Source organism: Halichondria panicea, chromosome 16, assembly GCF_963675165.1.
Source record: "Halichondria panicea chromosome 16, odHalPani1.1, whole genome shotgun sequence".
Classification (NCBI taxonomy): Eukaryota; Metazoa; Porifera; class Demospongiae; order Suberitida; family Halichondriidae; genus Halichondria; species Halichondria panicea.
In genome coordinates, this window is record NC_087392.1 from 441,785 (window position 1) to 465,853 (window position 24,069).

The 24,069-nt window shown below is 43.5% G+C and overlaps 8 protein-coding genes and 1 long non-coding RNA gene across 10 annotated transcripts in view; 4 read left to right on the forward strand and 5 right to left on the reverse strand.

The window, feature by feature from the left end:
* The first annotated feature begins 3 nt into the window (after positions 1-3).
* Positions 4-7,583, forward strand: LOC135349627 (uncharacterized). The gene is made up of 4 exons (XR_010398951.1): positions 4-115; positions 256-354; positions 894-993; positions 7,244-7,583. It is a non-coding gene; the product is annotated as an uncharacterized LOC135349627 (long non-coding RNA).
* Positions 7,584-7,735: 152 nt separating this feature from the next.
* On the reverse strand, positions 7,736-9,839 carry LOC135349616 (exodeoxyribonuclease-like). 2 transcript variants are annotated; one of them, XM_064548160.1, is made up of 10 exons: positions 9,680-9,839; positions 9,500-9,547; positions 9,279-9,445; positions 9,172-9,229; positions 9,019-9,105; positions 8,836-8,906; positions 8,670-8,785; positions 8,467-8,610; positions 8,172-8,352; positions 7,736-7,959 (listed from the first exon to the last, which is right to left on the reverse strand). In XM_064548160.1, exons 1-10 carry the CDS (start codon positions 9,791-9,793, stop codon positions 7,803-7,805), a joined length of 1,143 nt encoding a protein of 380 aa, XP_064404230.1. In that variant the 5' UTR covers positions 9,794-9,839; the 3' UTR covers positions 7,736-7,802. The 2 variants fall into 2 exon arrangements, with proteins under 2 accessions (XP_064404230.1, XP_064404229.1); XM_064548159.1 differs by having other exon boundaries at positions 9,279-9,451.
* Positions 9,840-9,841: 2 nt separating this feature from the next.
* On the forward strand, positions 9,842-10,843 carry LOC135349624 (guided entry of tail-anchored proteins factor 1-like). The gene is made up of 6 exons (XM_064548170.1): positions 9,842-10,000; positions 10,060-10,155; positions 10,213-10,282; positions 10,336-10,403; positions 10,461-10,575; positions 10,642-10,843. The coding sequence occupies exons 1-6, from the start codon at positions 9,890-9,892 to the stop codon at positions 10,719-10,721; spliced, it is 540 nt and encodes a 179-aa protein (XP_064404240.1). The 5' UTR covers positions 9,842-9,889; the 3' UTR covers positions 10,722-10,843.
* On the reverse strand, positions 10,780-12,472 carry LOC135349614 (uncharacterized). The gene is made up of 2 exons (XM_064548157.1): positions 11,825-12,472; positions 10,780-11,717 (listed from the first exon to the last, which is right to left on the reverse strand). The coding sequence occupies exons 1-2, from the start codon at positions 12,371-12,373 to the stop codon at positions 10,935-10,937; spliced, it is 1,332 nt and encodes a 443-aa protein (XP_064404227.1). The 5' UTR covers positions 12,374-12,472; the 3' UTR covers positions 10,780-10,934.
* Positions 12,473-12,508: 36 nt separating this feature from the next.
* Positions 12,509-15,181, reverse strand: LOC135349609 (lebercilin-like protein). The gene is made up of 5 exons (XM_064548149.1): positions 14,803-15,181; positions 14,493-14,749; positions 14,211-14,429; positions 13,973-14,110; positions 12,509-13,917 (listed from the first exon to the last, which is right to left on the reverse strand). The coding sequence occupies exons 1-5, from the start codon at positions 15,179-15,181 to the stop codon at positions 12,604-12,606; spliced, it is 2,307 nt and encodes a 768-aa protein (XP_064404219.1). The 3' UTR covers positions 12,509-12,603.
* LOC135349613 (DNA primase large subunit-like) lies at positions 15,075-17,487 on the reverse strand. The gene is made up of 11 exons (XM_064548156.1): positions 17,304-17,487; positions 17,104-17,219; positions 16,936-17,051; positions 16,700-16,850; positions 16,537-16,647; positions 16,391-16,480; positions 16,184-16,330; positions 15,880-16,062; positions 15,690-15,816; positions 15,477-15,628; positions 15,075-15,415 (listed from the first exon to the last, which is right to left on the reverse strand). The coding sequence occupies exons 1-11, from the start codon at positions 17,440-17,442 to the stop codon at positions 15,218-15,220; spliced, it is 1,530 nt and encodes a 509-aa protein (XP_064404226.1). The 5' UTR covers positions 17,443-17,487; the 3' UTR covers positions 15,075-15,217.
* Positions 17,488-17,508: 21 nt separating this feature from the next.
* LOC135349618 (uroporphyrinogen decarboxylase-like) lies at positions 17,509-19,224 on the forward strand. The gene is made up of 6 exons (XM_064548163.1): positions 17,509-17,705; positions 17,762-17,940; positions 18,022-18,183; positions 18,289-18,588; positions 18,725-18,829; positions 18,899-19,224. Exons 1-6 carry the CDS (start codon positions 17,585-17,587, stop codon positions 19,115-19,117), a joined length of 1,086 nt encoding a protein of 361 aa, XP_064404233.1. The 5' UTR covers positions 17,509-17,584; the 3' UTR covers positions 19,118-19,224.
* On the reverse strand, positions 19,118-21,294 carry LOC135349617 (quinone oxidoreductase-like protein 1). Its single transcript, XM_064548162.1, has 8 exons — positions 21,135-21,294; positions 20,911-20,988; positions 20,763-20,835; positions 20,214-20,509; positions 20,090-20,153; positions 19,930-20,025; positions 19,412-19,760; positions 19,118-19,351 (listed from the first exon to the last, which is right to left on the reverse strand). The coding sequence occupies exons 1-8, from the start codon at positions 21,207-21,209 to the stop codon at positions 19,246-19,248; spliced, it is 1,137 nt and encodes a 378-aa protein (XP_064404232.1). The 5' UTR covers positions 21,210-21,294; the 3' UTR covers positions 19,118-19,245.
* A 55-nt stretch (positions 21,295-21,349) lies between these two features.
* LOC135349606 (uncharacterized) overlaps positions 21,350-24,069 on the forward strand; it is a 46,872-nt gene continuing 44,152 nt past the window's right edge. Inside the window, exons 1-4 of the mRNA XM_064548147.1 lie at positions 21,350-21,733; positions 21,878-22,032; positions 22,216-22,529; positions 22,678-24,065. Of these exons, the coding sequence (XP_064404217.1) occupies positions 21,449-21,733; positions 21,878-22,032; positions 22,216-22,529; positions 22,678-24,065 (2,142 nt within the window). The 5' untranslated portion in view covers positions 21,350-21,448. The remainder of the gene's footprint in view (positions 21,734-21,877; positions 22,033-22,215; positions 22,530-22,677; positions 24,066-24,069) is intronic.

Here is a 24,069-nt window from a genome sequence, read left to right on the forward strand (position 1 = left end):
CACATGAGGTCTAAATGCGCATGCGTACATCTGATTTCTACCTCATGGCTTACAGGCCTCACCATGAAGCCGGCATATCTCTCTGGCGCTGCGGTGCCTCCAAAGCTCACCCACTGTAAGTACTGTATGTATATATTTGGCACATAGATCCAACTTTTTGTCCTATAAAATATTGTGCATATGCTGATAATTATATTTATGCCCTTTATTTGTATTCTGCATTCTGCAATGTAAACATTGTTGTTATTCTTACAGAGTTCATGATTCAACCCAAAGGACAGACTCGCTGCACAGAGGGATCTATGATGACTGTACACTCATTGTGCCGTGCCAGACAACTTTGACAGCACTCAAGTGAGGGACCTTATACGTACATGTATACAAGCTTGCTATAACATTATACAAGCTATAACATTTAAGTTCTCTTTTTCTCTGTCTGCGTGTATCATGTGCATACTGTGTTATAGTCGAGGACGTATAATTAATTGTAGTTAAGTCTAACTATATAACGAACTAACTATATAAATATAGCCTGCATGCATGCATGCATATACGAACTACAACAATGTAAATCCAGGCTCTGTATGAGCATGAACAGCATCCCTTATACACTTGTTATCTTCCAAACAGACGAGTAGGTAGTGTCTTATGGTCTGTGGGTTTGCTAGAGTAGTAAGCTTTTAGCTCTAATTTGCATGCATGCTTGGGTGAACACAAACTAATACAGACTAGTAGGTAGTGTCTGTGGGTTTGCTAGAGTAGTAAGCTTGTGGGGCCATTAGCTCTAATTTGCATGCATGCTTGGGTGAACACAAATTATTAATTTCGTGCTTCCATGTAGTATACAAGTACTCCACTTTCACTTTCACTTTATTCTCTTCTCACATGTACAGTATTCAAGTTCTCTGATGCCATTCATGGAGGACCAAGCAAGAGAATCAACGGCATGCAGCACTGAGGGAGGGATCTTCTCACTTGTGCAGTGCACTTGAGGTACAATTAATCTATATACTGCCCTCTGTGTTTCATTATATAGAAGGCAGTATTTAGTTTTGACATTATATGTGGCCATTTTCTAAAAATGTATTTCGTGAGGAACTATAATCAAATATTACTATAATCAAATATGCGCAATAGCTAAGAGGTTTGGATGTTTGGTTTATAATTATGAGTTTCATGCGCATGCATCTCTTTTAGCAGGCCAGCATTCTTTGTGTTCATGGCCTGATACATAATTTTCGTCAAGTCAATGTCAATAATCGTGTAAGGTTTCTTCCCACAAAGATATTACTTGCATGTAATCGTAATTGTATTATTAAATTAGTGGGCGGGAACAAAGCATATAATTATAGATATAATATAGGACGTGTAGTTTGTTAACTATCTATATATATCATTCAAGTTCTGTGAAGTGATGCATGTGCATCACTTCATAGCTCTAATTACTATATAAATATATAATTATGAGTATTGTGGCCTTCAGGCGTTTAATTTGTGTATAGAAACATACCTTCGCAATTTTTCGACAGAAACCACAGCAGAGCGAGGGTATATAAATAGAATAGTGGACTACAACTTCTGAAATGATTAGGGGCTGTGTGGTGTGGGGGCGCATGGTTTAGGTTAGTCTCTGTTATAGTTAATTCACTCAGTGTTATGACAGTGCATACAGTGCTGGTCCCACTAGCTCATGAGTTGTCATATATTTAGAGCGTCCACCGTGTGCTTGACGAGGTCTGTGATTCACTTCTGAGAAATTTGGCTAGGTCTTCACCATCTTGAATGTTCTTGATATCTCCAGCTCACCAGCTAAAGGGAGTGTACATTTTGTGGCACCTATAATATAGATTTCTTTTCATAACTAACCACCTCATTCCAGGGAGGTAGTTGCTAAATATACATACTTTTTCCTTTAATTATTCTTAATAGCCTTCTCAGCCGCGGTCACACTTCACACACACTCGCTGCTGCAGGACCCAGTTTTGCATCTGCAGCAACTAGCAGATCTAGATGCCATGGATAATTATGGCCGGCCGGTGCTGAGGGATGAGCTTGGATAGAGACTAACCTGGTTAGTACACCTGCTTCTTGTAGCAGGGAGGCAATTTGTGCAGTGCCTGCCTCCCTGCTTTAATTATAATGCTTTTAGCCTCATGCAATAGCCTTCTCTGCTGCTGCTTTTGTTTGTAAAGTAGCAAACCCGATCCCAGCCCTATGCATAGCTGTGACCTGACACATGATCACCTCTTCTATAACGCCATGATCTCATTTATATACTTATTATTGCAAACCCATGGGATGGGATAATTCGATCCCAGCCCTTTTTGGCGGCCCTTTCAAGTGGCAAAGGAGAATTACTGATAGTTAGTTGATAGTTGTATAGTCCTTCGTTCCTCTTAACATTTTGCCTTTAATTTTTTTGCATAGCTTTGTCAGCCGATAATTTAATTGTGTTGTACGAATTATAAAGTTGTTGCGCGGAGTGTGATCATGCCATTATACTTTCTGTCTCCAACATTTGCCTTCGCCACATTAAAACATAATTAATTGGTCGAACTTCTTTTTCTTTTATAATGACTCGCACTTGGCAACGAAATTTAGATATCCAAACGCTAGTTGCAATGAAGGAGGGCCTCCTTACTGATACGCCCGGAGAGAGCCCACCCAAATGAACACCAGTTAGTGCATTCATGCCTGTGAATGATAAGAGCATAATTATGCCTATACCGTATTACTAGAATGTTCTGCAAGCATCAAGCAATTGCTGCAGGGTCTGCCTCCCCGGGCACAGATACACTTTAGGCATATTCCCGTCTTGCATCTGCAGCAGGCCATGTTGTGAGGGATGAGCTTGCAGGGGAGATCTAGACGCTGAGTGGAGGAGAGGAGTCGTGTCAGCTATACAGACATGCACGTCTTGTTGAGATTACAGTTTTCATTTAAAAAATTTTTTTTCTCTATACCTTTCTTTGCCGCACCATCATCCTTGAAGGTCACATATCCAAACCCTGGAGAGAGCAAAGGCTTATATATAATAATGTGAGTGGGATGGTACTAACCTCGTTGCCCTCCTGCCATGTTTTATGGTATGATTACGCTCTCGATGGCTCCAAAGGAGTGGAGGGCCGCCTTCACATCTTTAATAAGACACCCCGGGGGTAAACCCCCTAAAAACACTTTCTTGAATGCTTTCTGCATGTGAGAGAGTGGAGAGGCTAGGACATGAACTCAAGTAATTATACTCATAATTATAAGTATATACCGTTCTCATGACGTCCGCTTTAGTCCGTCTAGAGCATATGGATTTCTACAAGCCGATGTTTGTTGGACTGCAATTATAACATCATTTTATAACCTTTTAATTATAACACTAGAGCAAATTGACTTGGAAAATCGATTAATAATACGCACTCAATCTGTGGAAAACCCCATGAAAACATGCGGGTAAAACTTACATTTTGTCCTTTAATTAATATATGCTATACTTCTCTATTGTGCAGTGCGTGTTTTTATTAATAGCCTTTTCGGCGGCCCTTTCAAGTGGCAAAGGAGAATTACTGATAGTTAATTGATAGTTGTATAGTCCTTCGTTCCTCTTCTCCTCTTAACATTTTGCCTTTAATTTTTTTGCATAGCTTTGTCAGCCGATAATTTAATTGTGTTGTACGAATTATAAAGTTGTTGCGCGGAGTGTGATCATGCCATTATACTTTCTGTCTCCAACATTTGCCTTCGCCACATTAAAACATAATTAATTGGTCGAACTTCTTTTTCTTTTGTAATGACTCGCACTTGGCAACGAAATTTAGATATCCAAATGCTAGTTGCAACGAAGGAGGGCCTCCTTACTGATACGCCCGGAGAGAGCCCACCCAAATGAACACCAGTTAGTGCATTCATGCCTGTGAATGATAAGAGCATAATTATGCCTATACCGTATTACTAGAATGTTCTGCGAGCATCAAGCAATTGCTGCAGGGTCTGCCTCCCCGGGCACAGATACACTTCAGGCATATTCCCGTCTTGCATCTGCAGCAGGCCATGTTGTGAGGGATGAGCTTGCAGGGGAGATCTAGACGCTGAGTGGAGGAGAGGAGTCGTGTCAGCTATACAGACATGCACGTCTTGTTGAGATTACAGTTTTCATTTAAAAAAATTTTTTTCTCTATACCTTTCTTTGCCGCACCATCATCCTTGAAGGTCACATATCCAAACCCTGGAGAGAGCAAGTATATATAAAGGCTTATATATAATAATGTGAGTGGGATGGTACTAACCTCATTGCCCTCCTGCCATGTTTTTTGGTATGATTACGCTCTGCAACATATTACGGCCTCACCATGAAGCCGGTGTATCTCTCTGGCGCTGCGGTGCCTCTAGAGCTAAGCAGCTGTAAGTACTGTATGGAACCCTCTTCCTTCCTTTCTACCAGAGAGGGTCACATTAACTGTGATGGCCCCTGGAGCTGCCGGTGTTCCTGGAGGTGATCCACTGCCAGTTGTCTGTGACTGAGGGAGTGGGGGGTCAGAGAACAGAGAACACCAGTTAGTGCATTCATGCCTGTGAATGATGAGCACATATACCCACTGGCATAACTTTGTTATTATTAGACATCTTCAGTTCAATTATAACATAATACGGAACACTACATGGTGGAGACTGTGGCTGGATTGGTCGAAGAATGTGCTGATGATGGAATTGACTCTGGGGACAACACTGATAGGAAAGGCCATGAATAACATCAGTTTATAATCATCAAAATTATTCGGAGTGAGATGTGAAACAAGACTGCTGTTACACAGTATAATATACTAACAATAATTATAGGGGCAATTGCCAAGCGAATAACGTATGTAATACGTGACACTCACCGCACATCTCTTTATTCTGAGTGCCATTGTGGCGGTACTTGCCGGTACGAGGCCTGTGGTGGTAGTTTCAGTGGTTGGAGTAGGCTGTGAGGAATTAATCAGTTCATGACATGAATAATTAACTAAATCAAGCATACTTCCATATCATTTTGTATACATGGCTAGAAAAATTGCGTATCTATAATTATATTGAACGCACCAATAATTTGTACTAACACAGTATACATATATACTATAACAATAAATAACAATAATTATAGCAAGTGAATAACGTATGTAATACATGACACTCACCGAACTACTGTGTCTGTGCCCAGGGAGGCAGGCCATGCATAATTTTAATCTGAGACACCGGCCACTGCTTCTCTATATCCTTTCATCTCAGCTCCAAGATGGCCTCCAGCTCCAAGGACATAATGAAGTGCTGCATATGCACAAGTGGCACCTGCCTCAGCTGTGTCAGTGCCCGGGGAGGAGGGCCCTGCAACAATTGCCTTCCTGGAGCCGCTTTTGCCACATTTTGTAAAGAAAACTCCAGCTCCAAGGACATAACAAAGTGCTGCAGATGCTATGCACAAGTGGCACATGCCTCAGCTGGTACTGTATAGCTGATCTCGACTCTTCTCCTCGATCCACTCGGTGTCCGTCTAGATCTTCTATGGCCTGCTGTAGATGCCGAACAACTGGCACATGCCTAGAAAAATTGCGTCTATATTGAACGCACCATGAAGCATCTTTTAACCCTAAACCTCATGTTTGCCTTTAATGCAGTAACGCAGTACTAAAGTTACTTCTTTTTTAAATACTTTAATTTCCATGATTCAGCTCATAACAATAGTAACATATACACACGATTCCCCAAAGTAATGGAGCCTCGGCAATCCCTTCAACCTTATTGACCCACACATTGGCTAACAAGCGTCATGGATTATAGCTGCTGTGACTGGTGCTGTGAGGACGATGTGGCTGTGTTGGTTGCTGTGACTGGTGTTGTTGAAGATGTGGCTATGGAGGTGGAGGTAGATATCGAGGCGGTTGTAAGGGAGCGGATGTCGTACAACACGCATTTGGTAGGCGCACATCCGCTGCAGCTCCCAGTCGTGCACCTGCAGCAGTTTACTGATGCCATGCGGAGAGTGCGCTAGAGATGAGATATGGTCGGAGAGTAGCAGTGGCGGAGAACTTTGCCAGGCAACGTACTTGAACTGTGCACTGCAAAGTCGCCCTTTTTAACTGAAATCAAAAAAAAGTAATGACTGTGTTGTATTATTATTCTTGCATGGTGCCAGCTGACATCATATGAATTTCGAAAACATAAAAATTTCCTTTAATTAAAATTTATAGCCTTCTCGGCTGCTTTTTCTTTACAAAAGGTCGCAAACGCAAACCTAAATTTATTAATTTCCACCTGTGGACAAGTGTGCATGGTCAGCACATCGCATAACATTCAAGACAGGAACAACAATCTTACATGTAGGCCACCTAGGTGCACCTTCTTCGATTTACTCTGTGAGGGAGTAGAGGAACCAGTGACATGAACTCTATATAGTTGAGTCAATGATATATATTCAGCTCATAATGATTAGCCTATAATTATAGTATACACACGATTCCCAAAATTAATGGAGCCTCGGCTGTCAATTCCTTCAGCCCTATATATATATATTGACCTGACCACAAAACACTTGCAACACACATTGCATGGCTAACAAACATTTGAATGGAACTAACATAATACGGAACACTACATGCAAACATTTTATGCATGTGTAAAACTTGTTAGTGGGTGTGGTTTCTTGGCATCTTCTGAGGGCTCTCAGTGTGCATGCACCCGCGAAAATGTCCATAATTATATATAATTATACACAATCAATTCATTCATTATACACGCACGCATATATAATATAATTATAAACTTTTTTTAATTTCTACCTGTGGACAAGTGTATCCATGGTCAGCATATCACCTAACATTCAAGACAGGAACAACAAACTTACAGTTTTTCCACAAATTTGGACTGTTTTTTGAGCAGTGGCCTTTTGAGCCGATTTGCTGCATGTAAAGTTTGCGAATCCAAACCCGCCTGGAGACAGTATAAGTAAAGAATGTGTGCTTTCCACAATTTTTGTCAGCCCGGTAGTTTTCTGGGTCTTTAAAGATTGTAGGGACATTCATATACCATATATATATATATATATATAGTGTATATGAATGTACACCCTGGAAGGGTACATGATGACGAGTTTCAATGGATATTCTTTGGTGTCAGAGCACATGCATCCTGGTACAAAATTAATATTAATCTCATATAATCACACGCTTCTCCTACATTGTCCGTGATGATAACCTATAATATATTCTCTCTCTCTCAGGTGAACTAAAGAGGGGTCTCAACAAGATAGCCAGCTGCTCAGACGAGGAGGCGAAAGATCAGTTTTCTGAGCCACTATTACTATATACAAGAGATCGCATGGCGGAACGTAACTATGTGCATACCTTCAATTTCCACACTATAGCTCTGGTAATTGGTATTTGCTAGACTACCTGCATGTAGCTTATCATACCGAGTCTTAAAAGATTTGCTTTGAACATTAACTAGCTTAGTTATAGATTGTGTATATTATGATGTTAACTTTTACTGCTTGCTGTATAGTATTACATATGCGTATGCTTTATTAATATTCAGTACAATACCATACACATTAATCTTTGCTACTCTCAATTATATGAGCCGAAACAACAGCATGCAGATCATAAAAGCCTACATATATAGTGAGCCAGCTAGCCAACGCTGACACACGTTAAAAAAACTAGATACACATGTACTATAATTATGTTGTTCTTATACTACTTCACCAGAGAACAATTATTTTTCATTCATTATTATATTGATGATGCAAACAGTGGGTTGTATAAATGGCTACAATCAATTCAGGGTTCGTCATTCTCTTGTGGGTGTGGTAAGTGGGCGTGGTCAGTCAGTCCAATCACCAATGGGCAATGATCGCTCCCAAACACCTCCTTACGAATCACCACATCAGTCACATGAGGGAGGAGCCTCTCAGACACCACGAAATAATCCAGTCTCCTAAACAAAAAGAAATGTTAATTTATATTAAACAGTAATGTACCTTAATGGCCACTCCTAACTATCTACGGTATAAAAAGCCCACCTCCTACATAATTATAATGGCAAATGTTTTGTTATATAAAAATAATGGTTCCGCTGTAGTTATACGGCTTTGCTCACACCCACACTGAAATTACACTCTATTTCTAGAGTAATGCGGGAGCACACACCAGCCAGTGTTCTTGGCTCTGGCGTTGAACCTGTATGACCAGTATGTGTACGCTCCAGTGAGGTCGGGATACAGGTGACGGAAGGTGTCCACGAAACCCTCCTCCAGTAGCTCTGTGAAGTCCTGTCTCTCCTCGGGCGTGAAACCAGCTGTCTTTGTGTTTGTCTTGGGGTTCTTTAAATCTGCACGTAGAATACACACATGCTTGTACACAAAGGGAACGCAAACTCAGATTGTTTGTTCAGAGACAAAAAACGTGCATATAGAAAACGTAACATTAGTGAGTTCAAAGGTACCTATCTCTTTATGGGCCACATTGAGGTCCCCAGAGAGAATGACAGGTTTCTTGAGATCTAGTTTCTTCATGTACTCTCTGAGGTCCCTATCCCAGTCTAGCTTGTATGAGAGCCTCTTGAGGCCATCACCAGCATTAGGCACATCTATATATGTACACAGGGCACAAAATAACAGTAGGAATCTAAAATGAGAACCAACTTACAAGATGTAAGGAAGTAGAAGTGTTCATATTCAGCAGTGATGATCCTACCCTCACAATCAAACTTCTCAATACCCAAACCATTGGTCACTGAAATTGGCTTCTCTTTGGAGTACAGCCTGCACAATACTTGTAACTAACCACACAACAGTTGGTGAATATGCCTCACCCCACACCGCTGTAGCCTTTCTTCTCAGCAGAGTGCCAGTAGACGTGGTAGCCAGGAATACCGAGCTGGTTCTGTGTGTGTGTGTGTGTGTGTGTGTGTGTGTGTGTGTGTGTGTGTGTGTGTGGGGAGGGGGGTTGTGTGTGGGGGGGGGGTGAGTGTGTGTGTGTACAGTGGCTATCTTACCATAGGAAGGTCTTTCTCAATACACTTGGTTTCTTGTACACAGAATATGTCTGGGTCTTCCCTTGCAATGTACTCCAGACCACCATTCTGTACACAGTGTATAAAATGCGGTTGGTTAATAATTGTAATTATTGAGGACAGAGAAAACGATACCTTTATCCACGCTCTGATTCCATTCACATTCCACGAGCTAAATTTCTTGGTCCATGGTCTGAGTACATGTGATCAGTATCAGTTGATAACACAGTTGGAATGTATACCTCCAGTCTTTAGTTTGTCCTAATTCATTCCACTTGATACCATCCCAGTTCGTCTTGTTTTCCTTGCCCCCATCAGCCTTGCCCCCATCAGCCTTGCCCTTCCCTTTGCTCACAGCCCCTCCATCAGTAGCTTCTGTCGTCTTGATTTTCTTCACAGGAGGAGGTGCCTGGGGCTATACGTACGTACGTGACTGTGTGAGGTGTGTGTGTCAGTGACGTACCTCCTCACTAGTGGAGCCAGAGCCTCCTTCTAAAGCAGCAGGAGCCTCCTGGTTTTGTGGGTGTTGGTATGAGGTAAAATAGCAGAGTATTCAGTAGCTAATAACAATCTCTAGGTTCTAGTGCAAAAGGCTGGATTTATTATCAAAGTAAGTTTTACACAGGATTCTATTAGGTAGAACCTTTCTCTTCCTTCCTTTTGGCATGACTTGGACTGTAGATAGTGAGAGAGCTCTTGGAAACAGACGTAGACAGCGGCACAGCAAATACACAGGAGGAACGATCAATGGCCACATTGCATAGGGAAAATCCCTACCTGTAAGTCAACAGTGTGGAACTCTGTTAGGGAATATCCCTTCATCATTTTCTGCTGACAGTGGGCATTTCTGGCCATGGATCTCCTGGAGAGTGTTGTGATCAACTGGAACCTCCTGTGTCTTGTCTTAGGAACAGTGCTGCTCACCAAGCTGCTCAGATTATGGAGTCCCAAGCTATGTAACAAAGTAAGTTTACTTGTCTACTGGTTTAGATGCTGGAATACATTAATACATATGACATCTAGTTGGCGTATTGGTACACCTCTGAGCCTCCTGACTTGGTTAGCCTGAAGAGAGAAGTATCAGATATAAAGCAACAGTTGCAGCATGTTAATATGATGGTGAGATGAAACTCGCTCTTTTTTGTCAGATTGTGTATGTACACTACTATCTGACAGGACAATTTTGCAGATCATGCCAGACTTCAGAGGAGAATCAATCAGAAGGACAGAGAGCTTCAGGTGAAAGGTCTGTGCTATTGTAACTATAGATAGTTACCATTAACAAACCATATTCCTCAGAGAAGGGTCACAAGTCACGGTTGACGAAGCTGAGTGCCGTGTTGAGTGGAGGGAGTTCAGTGTTAATAGTGAGAGCACATACATCCCTCTCTACCATTGCTAATTGTTGTCATGCCGTTTCGTAGTTTATAATGCGTATTGGTGTCGTCATGTTGAATCGTCGGAGACCAGTTGCCATTTTCCCCACTGAACTGTTCCATCCAGTGTCTCCACTCCTGGCCTTCCCCACTGGACAACCAGGTGAGGTGTATATATCCATACCTCCAAGTGCGTGGTCCCTTATTGAGTGTTTCTCTTTCTCTGCAGGTGGTATCGGCTGTCCTCTGTGGGCTGTAGCCTGCTCTCAGTTTATAGATACTGTCATGCAATGTCTGAACGTTGTCTAGTTTTATTGTTGTACTTTTATAATACCATTAATTGTTTTTTGGTTTCAGTACTTTAATATTCTGGCGTAGTCTACAATGTATAATTTATTATGAAAGTAGTAACAGAAAACATTGCGATCTAACAGTTCCACTGTACATTTGCATGAGTATAGAACAGAAAATTTGAATAATTGTATCTATATAATTATATGAAAATGGCTATAATGTTATTGTTCAGTCTTCTTCGTCCGATGATTCTACAAATCTATCATCCAGTAGGGGAGAATCTTTCCTGGGCATTTTCTGGATTCTAGCTGTGGTGTAGGGAACAGTCGCAAAATCGGCAGTCTCAGAATCGCTGGGGCATGAGAGCATCTGTTGGAAAACCTCATTACTAGGTTTGCCTGTACCGCTACTAGTATTCAAATTTGTCGGGTCTGCACCAAATAACGGGTATGAGGATGATATGGAGACTGCAGGAAAGGAGGGTAGAGATATATCAAGTGGCTCCGAGCTCTGAGCTGGTATCACTGCCATGGCCGCCGCTGGGTTCTTTTTTGGTCGACCTCTCTTTTTCTTAGGGGGAGGTATTTGGTCCGAAATGGGTATTGGCCCAGCCACAGGCTCTTTCTTTGGACGACCTCGCTTCCTTTTGACAACAGGCTCATCGTTTTCTGGCTTGGGATGTTTTCTCGGTCGACCACGAGGGCGTTTCTCAGGCATCTCTCCGTCAGACTTCTCAGGGGGTTGCCATTCACGTTCTGGTTGATTTTCGGCTTCGAAATCACCAGGATTCTTTTTTGGTCGTCCACGGCCTTTTTTTGGCTCAGGTGAGGTTGATGAAGGGTTCTTTTTGGGCCTTCCACGTTTTCTTTTGACAGCATTTGGGTCAATAACAGGCGGTGGGTGCTTCCTTGGTCGGCCTCTCTTCTTCTTAATCGATTCGTCCAAAGATGGCGAGTCTATTCCTCCCACTGTTGACAGTGGTAACACGATAGGAACCACAAGAAGTGGAATCTGAAACAGAAAATAATAACAAATGAATAGAAGTGAAAGAGCTATGAATACACTACAAAACAAACAAAACAGTTAATAATTATATCCTTGACACCTATTCTGCTTACCTCAGCTTTGTCCAGGTTGCTGTCAGTGGATGCAGTGATCTGAGCAACACTCACTTGTGAAGGCTCAGGGACCAGTTCGGGCGGGGGTACCAGCATCGCCGTGGGCACAACAGGGTGGCTATGGCTCTCCGGCTCGGTCAGCAAACTATCCGCTACTGATTTCGTGGGTGTTGTAGGGGTCTTGGGAGGTCGTCCCCTCTTTCGTTTGATTTCGGGCTCTGTGCCAGGGACTGGTTGAGGGTGCTTCCGTGGTCGGCCTCGGCCTTTCTTCGCAGGACTAGAGGAGGTTAGGGGCTCGTCACTCAGGGGTTCGGGTTGAATGGGCGGTACCGAGTCCTCGACCGGGTCTATAGAGACAACGTCCACAACATGAGGGCTGCTGAGGTGATGGATTCCCAGGGATCCTCGCATCTCATCTAAAATTTTGTCTATGGTGCCGGTGTCAGTGGCAGTAGGTACTTTTCTGGGCCTCCCTCGCTTCCTCTTGGGCAGTAGGATCGGAACACTTGACACAGAGCTTTCAATAATATCTTTCGTCTCCAGATCCATCTTCAGTCAGTCTAACTTACTCCAATATCGTGTCCGCACTTATTTTCAAACACAATAATTATGGAGGTTAATTAGAGTTAATAACCGCAAGTGACTGACTCTCACGTGAGAAAAGCCACTTAATTATTGGCAATACCACAACAGTATCTATGGCAACTGCTGTACAAAATTAATAGTTATTGTCAACAATAAAATCATCACATGAATCAAAAAATTATTATGATTGAAATTCATAGTATCAATTCTTCTAAATCGTCAGGTTCAGCAATACCACCTGGCATCATGTCCACTTTGTTAGGTTCTGCATTTGGCCTCAGTGGCAACAGTGGTGGAGACTTGCTCATTGGTCCAAACACCATGCTTTGGTTATGGAGAGATTTACTTGTCGTGCTATTCAAGTTCACTCGCTTTTCCCATGGATAGTCTTGTTCTCTTCCACTGAATGATTCTTGATTCAAGTCTAGTCCTCCTCCATTGAAAATCGGTTTCGTGGGATCTTCACTTTCACCAAAGATATCTTTTGTTTTGTCCGAGCCCTTGGTCTCCCTAGCTCGTCGTCCAAAGGTTGGTTTGTAGCCTTGATTATCAATACTCTTAGTATCATTGTTGCTGGTAGATGCTTGTGCACCACTGCTTGATTTCACACTATATGCACCACTGTTTAATTTCCCCAACAGGTTACTTCCTGATGACTTTTTGCTCCCAAATGGATCATCTTCAGTGAAGAATGCAGGTTTGCCTTTATGCAAATTGTCTATGGTATCAGCTTGCCATGATCGGACAGATGTGGAGCTTTGTCCAGAATTGGCTCTAGCAGGTCCAGTGGTTGTTTTGCTCAATGTTACACTTTTAGGGTCACCACCGTCATCAATTGCCATCAACTTGGCCAACAACAACTTCTTCTTCTTTGCTTCCTCTTCTTGTGCCGATGTCTGAGTGGCCGTGAGTGCAGGCATCTTAGGATGAGTTGTGGTGATCAATTGTTCTGTGCTCGCAACTTCAGTTCTTTTCTGAGGAGGCTCATTGTTGTCTGTAATAGTGCTCTGAGAGACGGTGGTTACTGCTTGACTAGCAGGCGGTCCTTTCCTACTGTCAAGCTCACGCAATTTCGAGAGTAGGAGGTTCTTCTTCTGTTGCTCCTCACCTTGAGCAGGTGGTTGCGAGGAAGGGGGCGATTGGATCACATGTTGTATTGTATGGACTGTGGGTGCGATTACTGGCATCTCAACAGGACGCTGAATAGTTGCTATGGGTGATTTTGGCTTCTGCGTTGCTGGTGGCTGTATATTGTCCATTGATGGAGTCATATCAGTTTGTGTAATACGAGTTTCGAGAGTTTTCGAAGGTATAACTTGTGTTTGTGAGCTGGATGATTTGAGTGTTGGCTTAGTTTGTAGAGAGACGTTTTTCGTCGGGGGACATGAGAGGTCAGTTTGTGAGAACGTGTTTTCCATTAGTGGTACATCTCTAGTGGAAGTGTTCAAAGAATTTCTGCCCATTCGTTGACTGTAAATGTTCATTACTTCCATCTCTTTAGTTCTCTCCTGTACAGAAAACACAATTATGTAAATAGCAGTTCTGTATGTGTGCAAAATTTACCTTTAACTGATGTAGTGTTTTGTCTGTCCTGTCGCTAGATGCTTCAAGATTTCGAGACAAGGTTTTGTTTTTAAGCATCAGTGATCTGATCTCCTGGCCATGGGTTTTGTTGAGCATCTCGACTCCCCTTTCCAGTTCCTGTGAGGAAAGAGAGAGAGGATGAAATTAACTTGTGATGAAGTTAACGATAATTATTTAGAGTTAGGTACCACAGCCTAGCCAGCATGTAGTGGTTTACCTTCAGTTTCCCATCTCTGTCCTGAAGTTGCTCTTTGGCCTCCTGTAGTTGCAGAGTGAGTGACTCCCTCTCCAAGAGGTTCTTTTGCTTTGCTACCAGCTCCAATTTCTTGCCACGATTCTTGAGCCTCCGAACTTCAGTGTGTAGATTAGTCACCTTCTCTTCATGTGTGAGAGACATTTCCTGACTGCGTCTAAGCTGCTCTTTTAATACTCGAACCTGCAGTGAAAATTGCACAATTTGAAGCAAGAACACGTTGAATAATTGTCAATTTGAACTCACCTCCTCCGAGTGTCTGGCTAGTATCTGTGGTAGCTCCCCCTCCTGGGTTGCCACTCGGCTCAGCTCTCTCTCTTGTCGTACTTGTAAACGTGTCAATAATTTGTTCTCTTTCTTAGAATCGGTTAGCTCCCGTTTACAGTCTGCCAGTTGGTTCTGTATCTTCTTAATGGTGTGCAATTTGGCAGAGAGCTCTCGATCTCTGGGTGAGAATGGCGTTCCTCTAGCCACTGGCCTCTCAGACATAGCCCTGCCCTTTCCTAAAAAAGCAGTATGAATTAGTATGTGTTACACAAAACAATCTCAATTTTACCTAGCCCTAAGTTGTTGATTTTTCCAGGATTGTACTGACTTCTAGCCTTCCTTTGTACTGGGTTAGTCCTGGCGGGTAGGACAACAGGAGGTCTCTTTGGCGATGATAACACCTCTGCAGGCTTTAATGATCCATTGCCACCTTTGGAAGAGTCATATTCTTCAAAATCCTCTGAGTAATCGCTCGAACTCAGAGTAGAGCTGGAGTCCATGATGCTTTGCTGATTTGTTTTACATGTAGTTGTCATGGGAAACTGGAAAAGATCGCCAATATTAAATGTAATAAATGTAGGCGTGGAGGTGTAGCACAGTACAGCAGCTAGTACAGTACATACAGCAGCACAGTAAATCCAACAAAACAGAAAGATAACAGAGAGCATGTGGTACAGGTGGTGTAGGATATAACTAGAACATAGCTAGAATTGGTCCATTTCTTCTTCAAAGTTCTGCATGTCTTGAATTGATATATCTCCACAAAAATCATCCTCTGCTTTCACTTCAGTCTTTACAGTTGGCAGTCTTGTCTCTTGTTTACCACCAGTGTGCCCACGCTGCATTCGGCTCTCCCGGAAATACTGAGAGGGGTGCTCCAAACTGAAAGGGGCAGCTTCAATCTGAAATGACAAACCAGTATTATAAACAAATAAATAACAGCAGAAGGATTTATTAACTCACAGCATGAGTGATCTCATAGTACTTCTGACAGGCTAGTTGATAGTGGCCATCCTTCAGATAGGCGGTGATGTTAGTGACTCCTTTATGTGAAACTCCATGAGTGGTGAGCATCTGTCGAATGTGACTATCATCCCAGTGACGAAAAGGACACCCTATAATTATATACAGACAAGTATGATAGAGAGAGTACAGGAGTATTGTAGGTGAGCTCACCGTGATGGTCTCCCTGGCCTGGGTTGTTGGAGAGAATGATCTTGAGGCAACTGTAGGGAGTGTAGTTGGCCCTCTTGCCCTCTTTACCATAGCTGTGTCTCACATTGTATGCATACTGCTTCTCAAACTGTGGGGACAAAAACAAATCAACACCAAATCAAATGTACAACATGTGCCTAATAGTGTACACCTTCTCTGGTTCCATTTTTTTGACAAACTCTGCTCTCCAGAAGGCCATAGCTTGGTCCAGTGTGAGTCCAATGCTCTTGAGGAACAGTCCGTACTGTAGACGACCGAAGTGCCTCAGATGGTGTTCTTTGCGCAGGGTTTCATGCAAGCTTCTCATACAGGGAGGAAAGGACTGCTTCGAGACCTACACACATTATATAGGGAAACTATATATAACCACGTACATACAAATCTACGCTGTACAACAAAAATGCAAGCCATGGTTAATTATTTAACTAATCTGAGACACATGCACAAAGACTCACGGAGTCAATCTGGGCCAGTGAGATGCTTCCCTGCAGATTCTCTCCCACACTGGAGAAGTCCTCACCAAGGTAGCGATGTTTGATGGTCTTGAGCATGGGGGCAATCCTCTCATCATCATCCACCACTGGTAGGTGGTTGCGGGTCTTCTGCAGGGGAAGAAGAAATGAAGTAGATGATGGGTACAGAGAGGGGTGTGTTTTACTTACCACTAGTTCCTCAGAAAGCTTCTGTCTGAACTTGTTGCACACCAAACGAGCAATCATTTCCTCATTGTTGACGGGTATGTACACAGCGCCCTGAGGGGACGGTAGGTTACACACAGACGCACAGTGCTTGCAGAATGGAAGCTTACACTCTTGATGACCACTTGTCTGCTCTGAACCAAGTCCAGGGCGTCAGCAAATGGTACAATGTAGAAGCTGTCAGGATTATTTTGATAGAAATTCAGTTCTTCATCCTTCAGCTGGCAAAAGAATTTGAGCATTTATTTATATTTGCCTAAAAATCAGACTCACCTCACTGTCTTCCCTACTGACAACATCAAAGTTGAAGTCATCTTTGTAGCTGTTAAAGAACTCTGCTCGCTCGGAAAACCCTAACAATTCTCTAAATCTCATTCTCAGCAACTCTGTTTCCAGCCCCAGAAACCACCGCCTCATGTCCTCCCTGTATAGAATATAGCAACAATGATGAGCGTGTGTATGCCACAGTGGGGTGTGAGTGTGTGTGTACATGGAGGGGGTGACTCAACGTTCTACAGTAGGCCAGCCGGAGTATGTAGTGTGAGAGGTGGTCTCTCCTCCGCTCTCCCACAACCTTAGCGATGACACTGTGATTTTTTTCTTTTGTGGAATCATCAGGCAAACGCTGCAAACACAAAGCTAGATAGACATGGTGTTAGAATCAGAGCAACCCTCACAGTAAGTGGCATGTCTTTGAGTGGTCCAGTCTTGACGTCCTTGATATAATTCTCGTCTCCTTTGTGCTTCCCTTCTCGTGAGGCCCTCTGACGAATATTGTCTAATTTCTGAAGCACTGCAACAATATGTATCGTTACATACTTGTATAGTGCCAATAAACTCTAGATAGTGAGTGCGCGTGTATGGTAATAATTATTACTTTTAAGTCTCTGCTCTGCCAGCTCTTCAAACTCTTTTAGACTGATGGTCTCGTTTGGAGGAGTCTTGTACAGCTGGAGCCTGGTTGGATAGTCTCCTAGATGGGCCCTGACATTCTTTTTACTTTTACTAAACTCCATTTCAAGTTGAATTTTAATACCAGAGCTTGTAAGGTCAGAGGTCAAGCTGATTTCTCCAAATGAAGCACCCACAAAAAGTGTGCGCTTTTTAGAAACTCCAGTGCCATTACTGTAAGACACAGCTGATTTAGATCTGCAAGAAATGGCTACTCAGAATACTTTCCCAGCGCTCAAGAATGATCTGATCTTGAGGGCAGCTCGTGGAGATCGTGTAGAGAAGACTCCAGTGTGGGTCATGAGACAGGCTGGAAGATATCTTCCTGGTAAGCATCCATCTACTAGAGTATCTATGTGTATTACTGCCTTTATTATATTGCAGAGTTTAGAGAATTTCGTAAGCAGCATGATTTCTTCACCATTTGCCGCACTCCTGAGCTAGCCTGTGAAGTAACCCTACAGCCAATACGAAGGTTTGATCTAGACGCAGCCATCATCTTCAGTGACATCCTAGTCATCCCTCAGGCCATGGGTCTAACTGTGGAGATGGTCCCTGGCAAGGTGAGCCTCTACACGCCAGTACATGCTTAGTAAGTACTCAAACTGATACGATTATTACAATTTTATTACTCATATTTGTAGGGACCTCACTTTCCTCAGCCGCTACAGACGCCCTCTGATCTAGCTCGTCTCAAACTACCAGTGGATGTGAACCAAGAGTTGGGCTACGTATTCAAAGCAATCACACTCACAAGACAGAAACTAGAGGGGAAAGTCCCATTGATTGGGTTCTGTGGAGCACCAGTAAGACACATACAGCACGCACACACACACACACTAGTGTAATATAGATCCATTCTAATACTTAATGATAAATTTAATAGTTTTGTTTTTGTTTTTTTTGTGCAGTGGACTCTGATGTCCTACATGATTGAGGGAGGTGGTAGTCCTACTCTGAGTAAGTCCAAGGCCTGGCTGTATGCTCATCCTGACGCTAGTCATCAGCTGCTCCAATCCATCACGGACGTGTGTATCGAGTACCTAGAGGGACAGGTGGCTGCTGGAGCACAGCTGCTGCAAGTGTTTGAATCTCATGCTGGACTCCTCGGGAGAGAACAGTTCCTGCAATTTTCATTGCCTTATCTGAAGCAGATTGCCAGCAAACTCAAGGCTAATCTTCAAGCAAAGAACCTCCCCATAGTACCAATTGTAAGTGTGAAAAGTTCAATATAGCACGTCTATTCCAACTGTAACGCTTCGAGGCATAAATTACCTAATCGACTATAAATAATAATTATAACAATTTAAGTAAAATGAGGTTTATCTCTCTCTCTCTCTGTCTCAGATTGTATTTGCTAAGGGAGCTCACTACGCTCTCAAGGAGCTCTCTGACACTGAGTATGATGTGGTTGGTTTGGATTGGACTATGGAGCCAAGAGAAGCAAGGCATGTGCTAACCATAATGTCATGTGTGTTGGCTAGGCTATGCATTGATTGTGTAATTCCTTCTCACAGGAAGTGTGTAGGGGAGACAGTCACACTGCAGGGCAATTTGGACCCCTGTGCTCTGTACTCACCCAAAGAGGACATACGAGCAGCTGTTAAGAAGATGGCAGAGGGCTTTGGTAGCCAGCGCTGGATAGCAAACCTTGGCCATGGGATATACCCAGACATGAATCCTGAACACCTCAGAACTTTCATAGATAGTGTACATGAGTTTACCCAACAAGAAAACTGATCAGTTTTAGAACTTTATTGTGATAATGAAATCAAATACATGTATCAGAAAAACATTAAATAATACAAAAACAACGTATACAAAAACAACATTAATTTTGACAATGACTATTATAAATAAACGGAATGCTATTTGTTCTCAGTTGTCATGACAATCTTGCCGACTCCATAGCCTCCTAGTCTGCCTAGTTCCTCACACACTTGATCCAGGATGATAGTCTTGTACACATACGGCCTGGGAGCGGGGTTACGATCCAGCTGTCAATACAAGTATACCTCATCATAACACACTCACTTCAGAGTACCATTCTCCAGTCTTGATGCTATACTGGTCAGCATGTCCAGATAATCTCCTTGGTTAGCTCCCGACAATGTCCATCCTGGCTCAAAGAGGAAGTGAAGCGAAGCCCCTTTCATTAGTAGCAGTTGTGAGTCAGGGGGGTCCAATTGAAGAGCCGGCTCTCGAGTCACCCACTGACCCCTCGTTGCTAGGCAACTAATGAGCTGGTGTTTTCTCGGAGGAGGGGGGATTGTTTGAGTGTGTGCCTGATCCTCGTACTCGTACCTGTACCGCTCATTCTCCAGTTGTCTCCGTAGTGACGCAGAGTCCACAAGAAAGTCAGAGAGAACGTAGTTAGGAGACACTGTATGGGTGTGTGGTGTGTGTGTGTGTGATGTGTGGTGTGTGGTGTGTGTGTGTGTGTGGTGTGTGTGGTGTGTGTGTGTGTGTGGTGTATGGTGTGTGTGTGTGTGGTGTATGGTGTGTGGTGTGTGGTGTGTGTGTGTGTGGTGTGTGGTGTGTGGGGGGCTTACCTCCGGCATCAATAATACAGTTAACTCCTAAACTTCCAGTTTCCTGGAGACACACATCGACAAGATTTGAAGTGGAGCTCAGATCAACAAGTTTCACTGCACATAGCAAATGCAAATAAGAACACTTCACACTAGTTAACAATAATAGGTAGCAACTCACATAATGAAAGATGCAGTGCTTTCAAGAGAGATGCCTCATCATCATTGTGTACAACAGCAATCACCTACAACATAAAAATCGGCACATATGCAACACACACAAAATGGAATCAACAATTGCTGACCTTTGCCCCTAGAGCCGTACACAGCTGCAGCATGATGAGCCCCTCCCCCGAGGCAGCTGAACACAGTAGGACAATAGACCCAGCTCCTATTCGACACTGATGGTGGAGGGCAGTGTAGCCCATAACTCCGCCCCTCATGGTAGCAGCGGCATCCGAGTGACTGACTCCAGACGGCTTCTTCACTAGATAATACTCTGGAAGGCTGCAATACGCGGCACAACCAGGACACTCTGAATCAAGTGGCAGGATGCCCATTACTTCATCCCCTACACTGAACATGAGCACTGAGGGACCAACTGCGGGGGAAGGGGAGGGGGAGGGGGAGGGTCAGTCAGCCACACACACACTTGCTTATAATAGCTTCACTACCCTGGCCCCTAGCTCTCGTTCGGTCAGTAAGTCACACACACACTTGCTTATAATAGCTTCACTACCCTGGTTCGGTCAGTCAGTCAGTCACACACACACTTGCTTATAATAGCTTCACTACCCTGGCCTAGCTCTAGCTCTGAAAACATGTCCATATCACTTGTAAGCCCATGACTATACCTTTAGTGACGATTCCTGATATTTCAGAGCCGACAGGAACCTGTTCTGTAGAAATACCGAGTTGCGAGAGAAGCTGCAAGAAATAAGAATGGTTATAATTATGGCAACCGGCCATGTACGTGAGGTGTGGTTCGTTAGTTGTTACTACCTTGGTATCAACTCTGCTCAGTGCACAGGCCTTGACCTGAACCACCACATCATGGTCCGATAGCACTGGTAGGATAACCTGAGATAACAAAACGGTTAGTAAAGAAATGCTGGCTACTGTACTAGATCAAGCTACAAACCTGGGTGTCTGGTAAAGACATGAGAGGGCTGTATAATTATGTATAATTTATCTAGACAGTGTGTTTATTGTTTGAATGATCTCACATGATCTTCTACTCGCGGAGTTAGCCTTCTTTGTCCATCAGCAGAGTTGCTGTAAGTCAAGTAGACACCTCTCATCCTCTTAGTCTAGCTCTCATGCATCATTCATCCTCTCACAACAAGTCTTCACTTTGTTTAGTCAGCATTGAGAACACGCCTCTTCTACCAGCTACGCCCCTCTTTTTACCTCTTGGGTAATAAAGGGGCGTAGCTGCTGTATATCAACCACCTCAAAGAGCTAAGCATAAACTACATAAACTAAGTGAGTGTCTATCCCTGTCCTCCTGATACGTTATGATGCTGGATAGAACACTGAAATGGCCATGAAGATACCCTCAAATCAACACAAAGCCATCACTGGCTTGTTACTCCTTCTACTAATGTCTGCAGTGGCTCAAGATGCCAGTGAAGCTGGATTATATCCATCCATACAGTTCACTGTAAACCTAGCCACCCAGCAACCTATTAGTGCTACCTCCACTTGTTCCAGTACCTCCTGCATTAGTGGCGGATGTAGAGTGTGTAATGCATCCTGTCCGCACGGTGCTGACCTCCCCTCGTCCATTGACCTACTGACTGTCGGCACTCCAGCTAGTGGAGTGGTAAGTCAACAGTCTGATAAAAGCTACTAACTAAATTTCCGATACAGTGTTAGTTGTAATAAAAGCCTACAACAACACCTGCTGCTGTACTACTACTGCACAGAGTGATATTGGATCTAATGAGGTTATATTTTTCCCCATTAGACACTGTCTGGGGATGTGTCAGCTAAGGGAGACCTGATCTACAGTTTTGATGGTGGAGAGGATTCGTTTGTGAGTGTGTCTCAGGCGCTAAGCTTCCAACCCTCCCAGGGATTCACCGTAACAGCATGGGTGCAGCAGTCCCCTGGCAATGCAGGGTAAGTGCACTCTGACCTAGCACTGGTGTGTAATCCACACAGACACTATGCTACTATAGTAGTGCACTGTAGTAAACTGTTAATGCAGTTATGGAATGTGGTAAATTTATGGGAGGAGATAGCTACCCAGCTACTATTAATTTGGAGATTGGTCACAGCAGATAATATATTTTTTCTCTGCAGATATATATTTGCAAAGACGACAACTACTGGTCTAACAACATTCTATGCACTGTTTCTGAACTCTTTGGAGCGTACAGCCACCTTTGAGTATCGCCCTGAGGGCCTTGACGAGGGATCGCGTAGCTTGGTACTACAAGATGTCAGTGTCACAGATGGACTACACCATATTGCCATCTCTGTATACGAGGACAGTGTAGCATTGTACCTCGACGGTAGACTGCACAGAGCGAGAATGCCTCTGTTAAGAGTACTGGAGGATGGACCAGGAACAGTGGTGATCGGAAGAAGACTGGGAAGCATCACTCGATTTCAAGGTAGGCAAAACCTAAACTCATATTTATTGTGGCAAAACCTAATAATTAAAACCCATATCTATTGTCAATTTAGCTCATCGTTTCAAAACCAAAGGCTGCGCATGCTCTCTGATATTAATATCATCTTGCATGTTTTTTCCTCTTACAGGTGAAATGCACTCACTGTTCTACTTCAACTCAACGCTATCAGACAACCTCATAGCCGACCTGGCCCTAGCACCGCCCACCCTCCACACTCAGCCAGAGTGCCGCTGCCCCCCCTCACATCCTACACCCCTCGAGCAACAATGTGAGGACCCGACAGGAACATCAAGAATCCCTCGTCTCAACACTGAATCACATGACCCTACGAGAATAAATGATGGAGATCAGGACACTTGGTGGGAGAGTGCTATTGGGGAGGCCCCTGTTAATATAACCATCTCATTGGGGGGACTACGAACAGCTGTTGTTGTCGGTGTAACATTTCGCTCACTCTTACCTGAATCCATGGTGCTTTACTACTCCACTAATGGTGTGAACTTTGAACCTCGTCAATATTACTCATCGAACTGCTCAAGGTTTAGTCTCCCGGACAATGGCCTCCTCTCACACACCACAGACGTCAACTGCATCACAACTGCCTCCAGGCCTCTCCCTAATCAGCTGGTTCTGTTCCGCGTCCTCGATGGATCTAACCGCCCTGGGGCAACAGCGACTGATTATCGCCTCAATATAGACTTGCATGAATTCTCACAAGCTACTCATATTCGATTGGAGCTAATTAACTGGAATTCCGACTCTGTTTTAGAGAAATATTTTGCCATCAATGAAGTACAAGTGTACGGCCAAGAATGCGTTTGTAACGGCCATTCTGAGAGCTGCGTCGATGCAGTGTGTGCCTGTAGCCATAACACGGCCGGGGAGAATTGCAAACAATGTCTGCCACTGTACAACGATAAACCGTGGGCCGCGGGTACTCCCTCTTCCTCCAATCAATGTGAACGCTGTGACTGTAACAACCACTCCCTTTCCTGCTCCTACAACAGCACTGCCGACAATGGAGTGTGTGATAATTGCCAGGACAACACTCATGGTTCCCAATGCGAATTCTGTATAGACTTTCATTACCACTTGTCAGGGGTTAGCTTCAGCGACCCAAATACATGCACAGCATGTGATTGTCACATGATTGGAATAACGGACGTTGGTGACTGTGGGAGGAGAGACAATATAGATGGGACTGATTCTGGCCAATGTTTGTGTAAGGCTTTTGTTACTGGTAGAAGATGCGACCAATGTATTGATGGTACATTCAACCTAACATCTTCAAATATTGACGGTTGTCATGATTGTAACTGTGATACGAGAGGAACGATAGACGAGAGCATGTCATGTGATCAAGACACTGGACAGTGTGAATGCAAGTCTAATGTGATTGGACGCGACTGTTCATCATGTGCTGAGAATCATTTTGGCCTTGAGGGCGATGAAGGTTGTCAACCCTGTCATCAGGAGTGTACAGAATGTATTGGACCCTCCAACGCTGAATGCCTGGTAA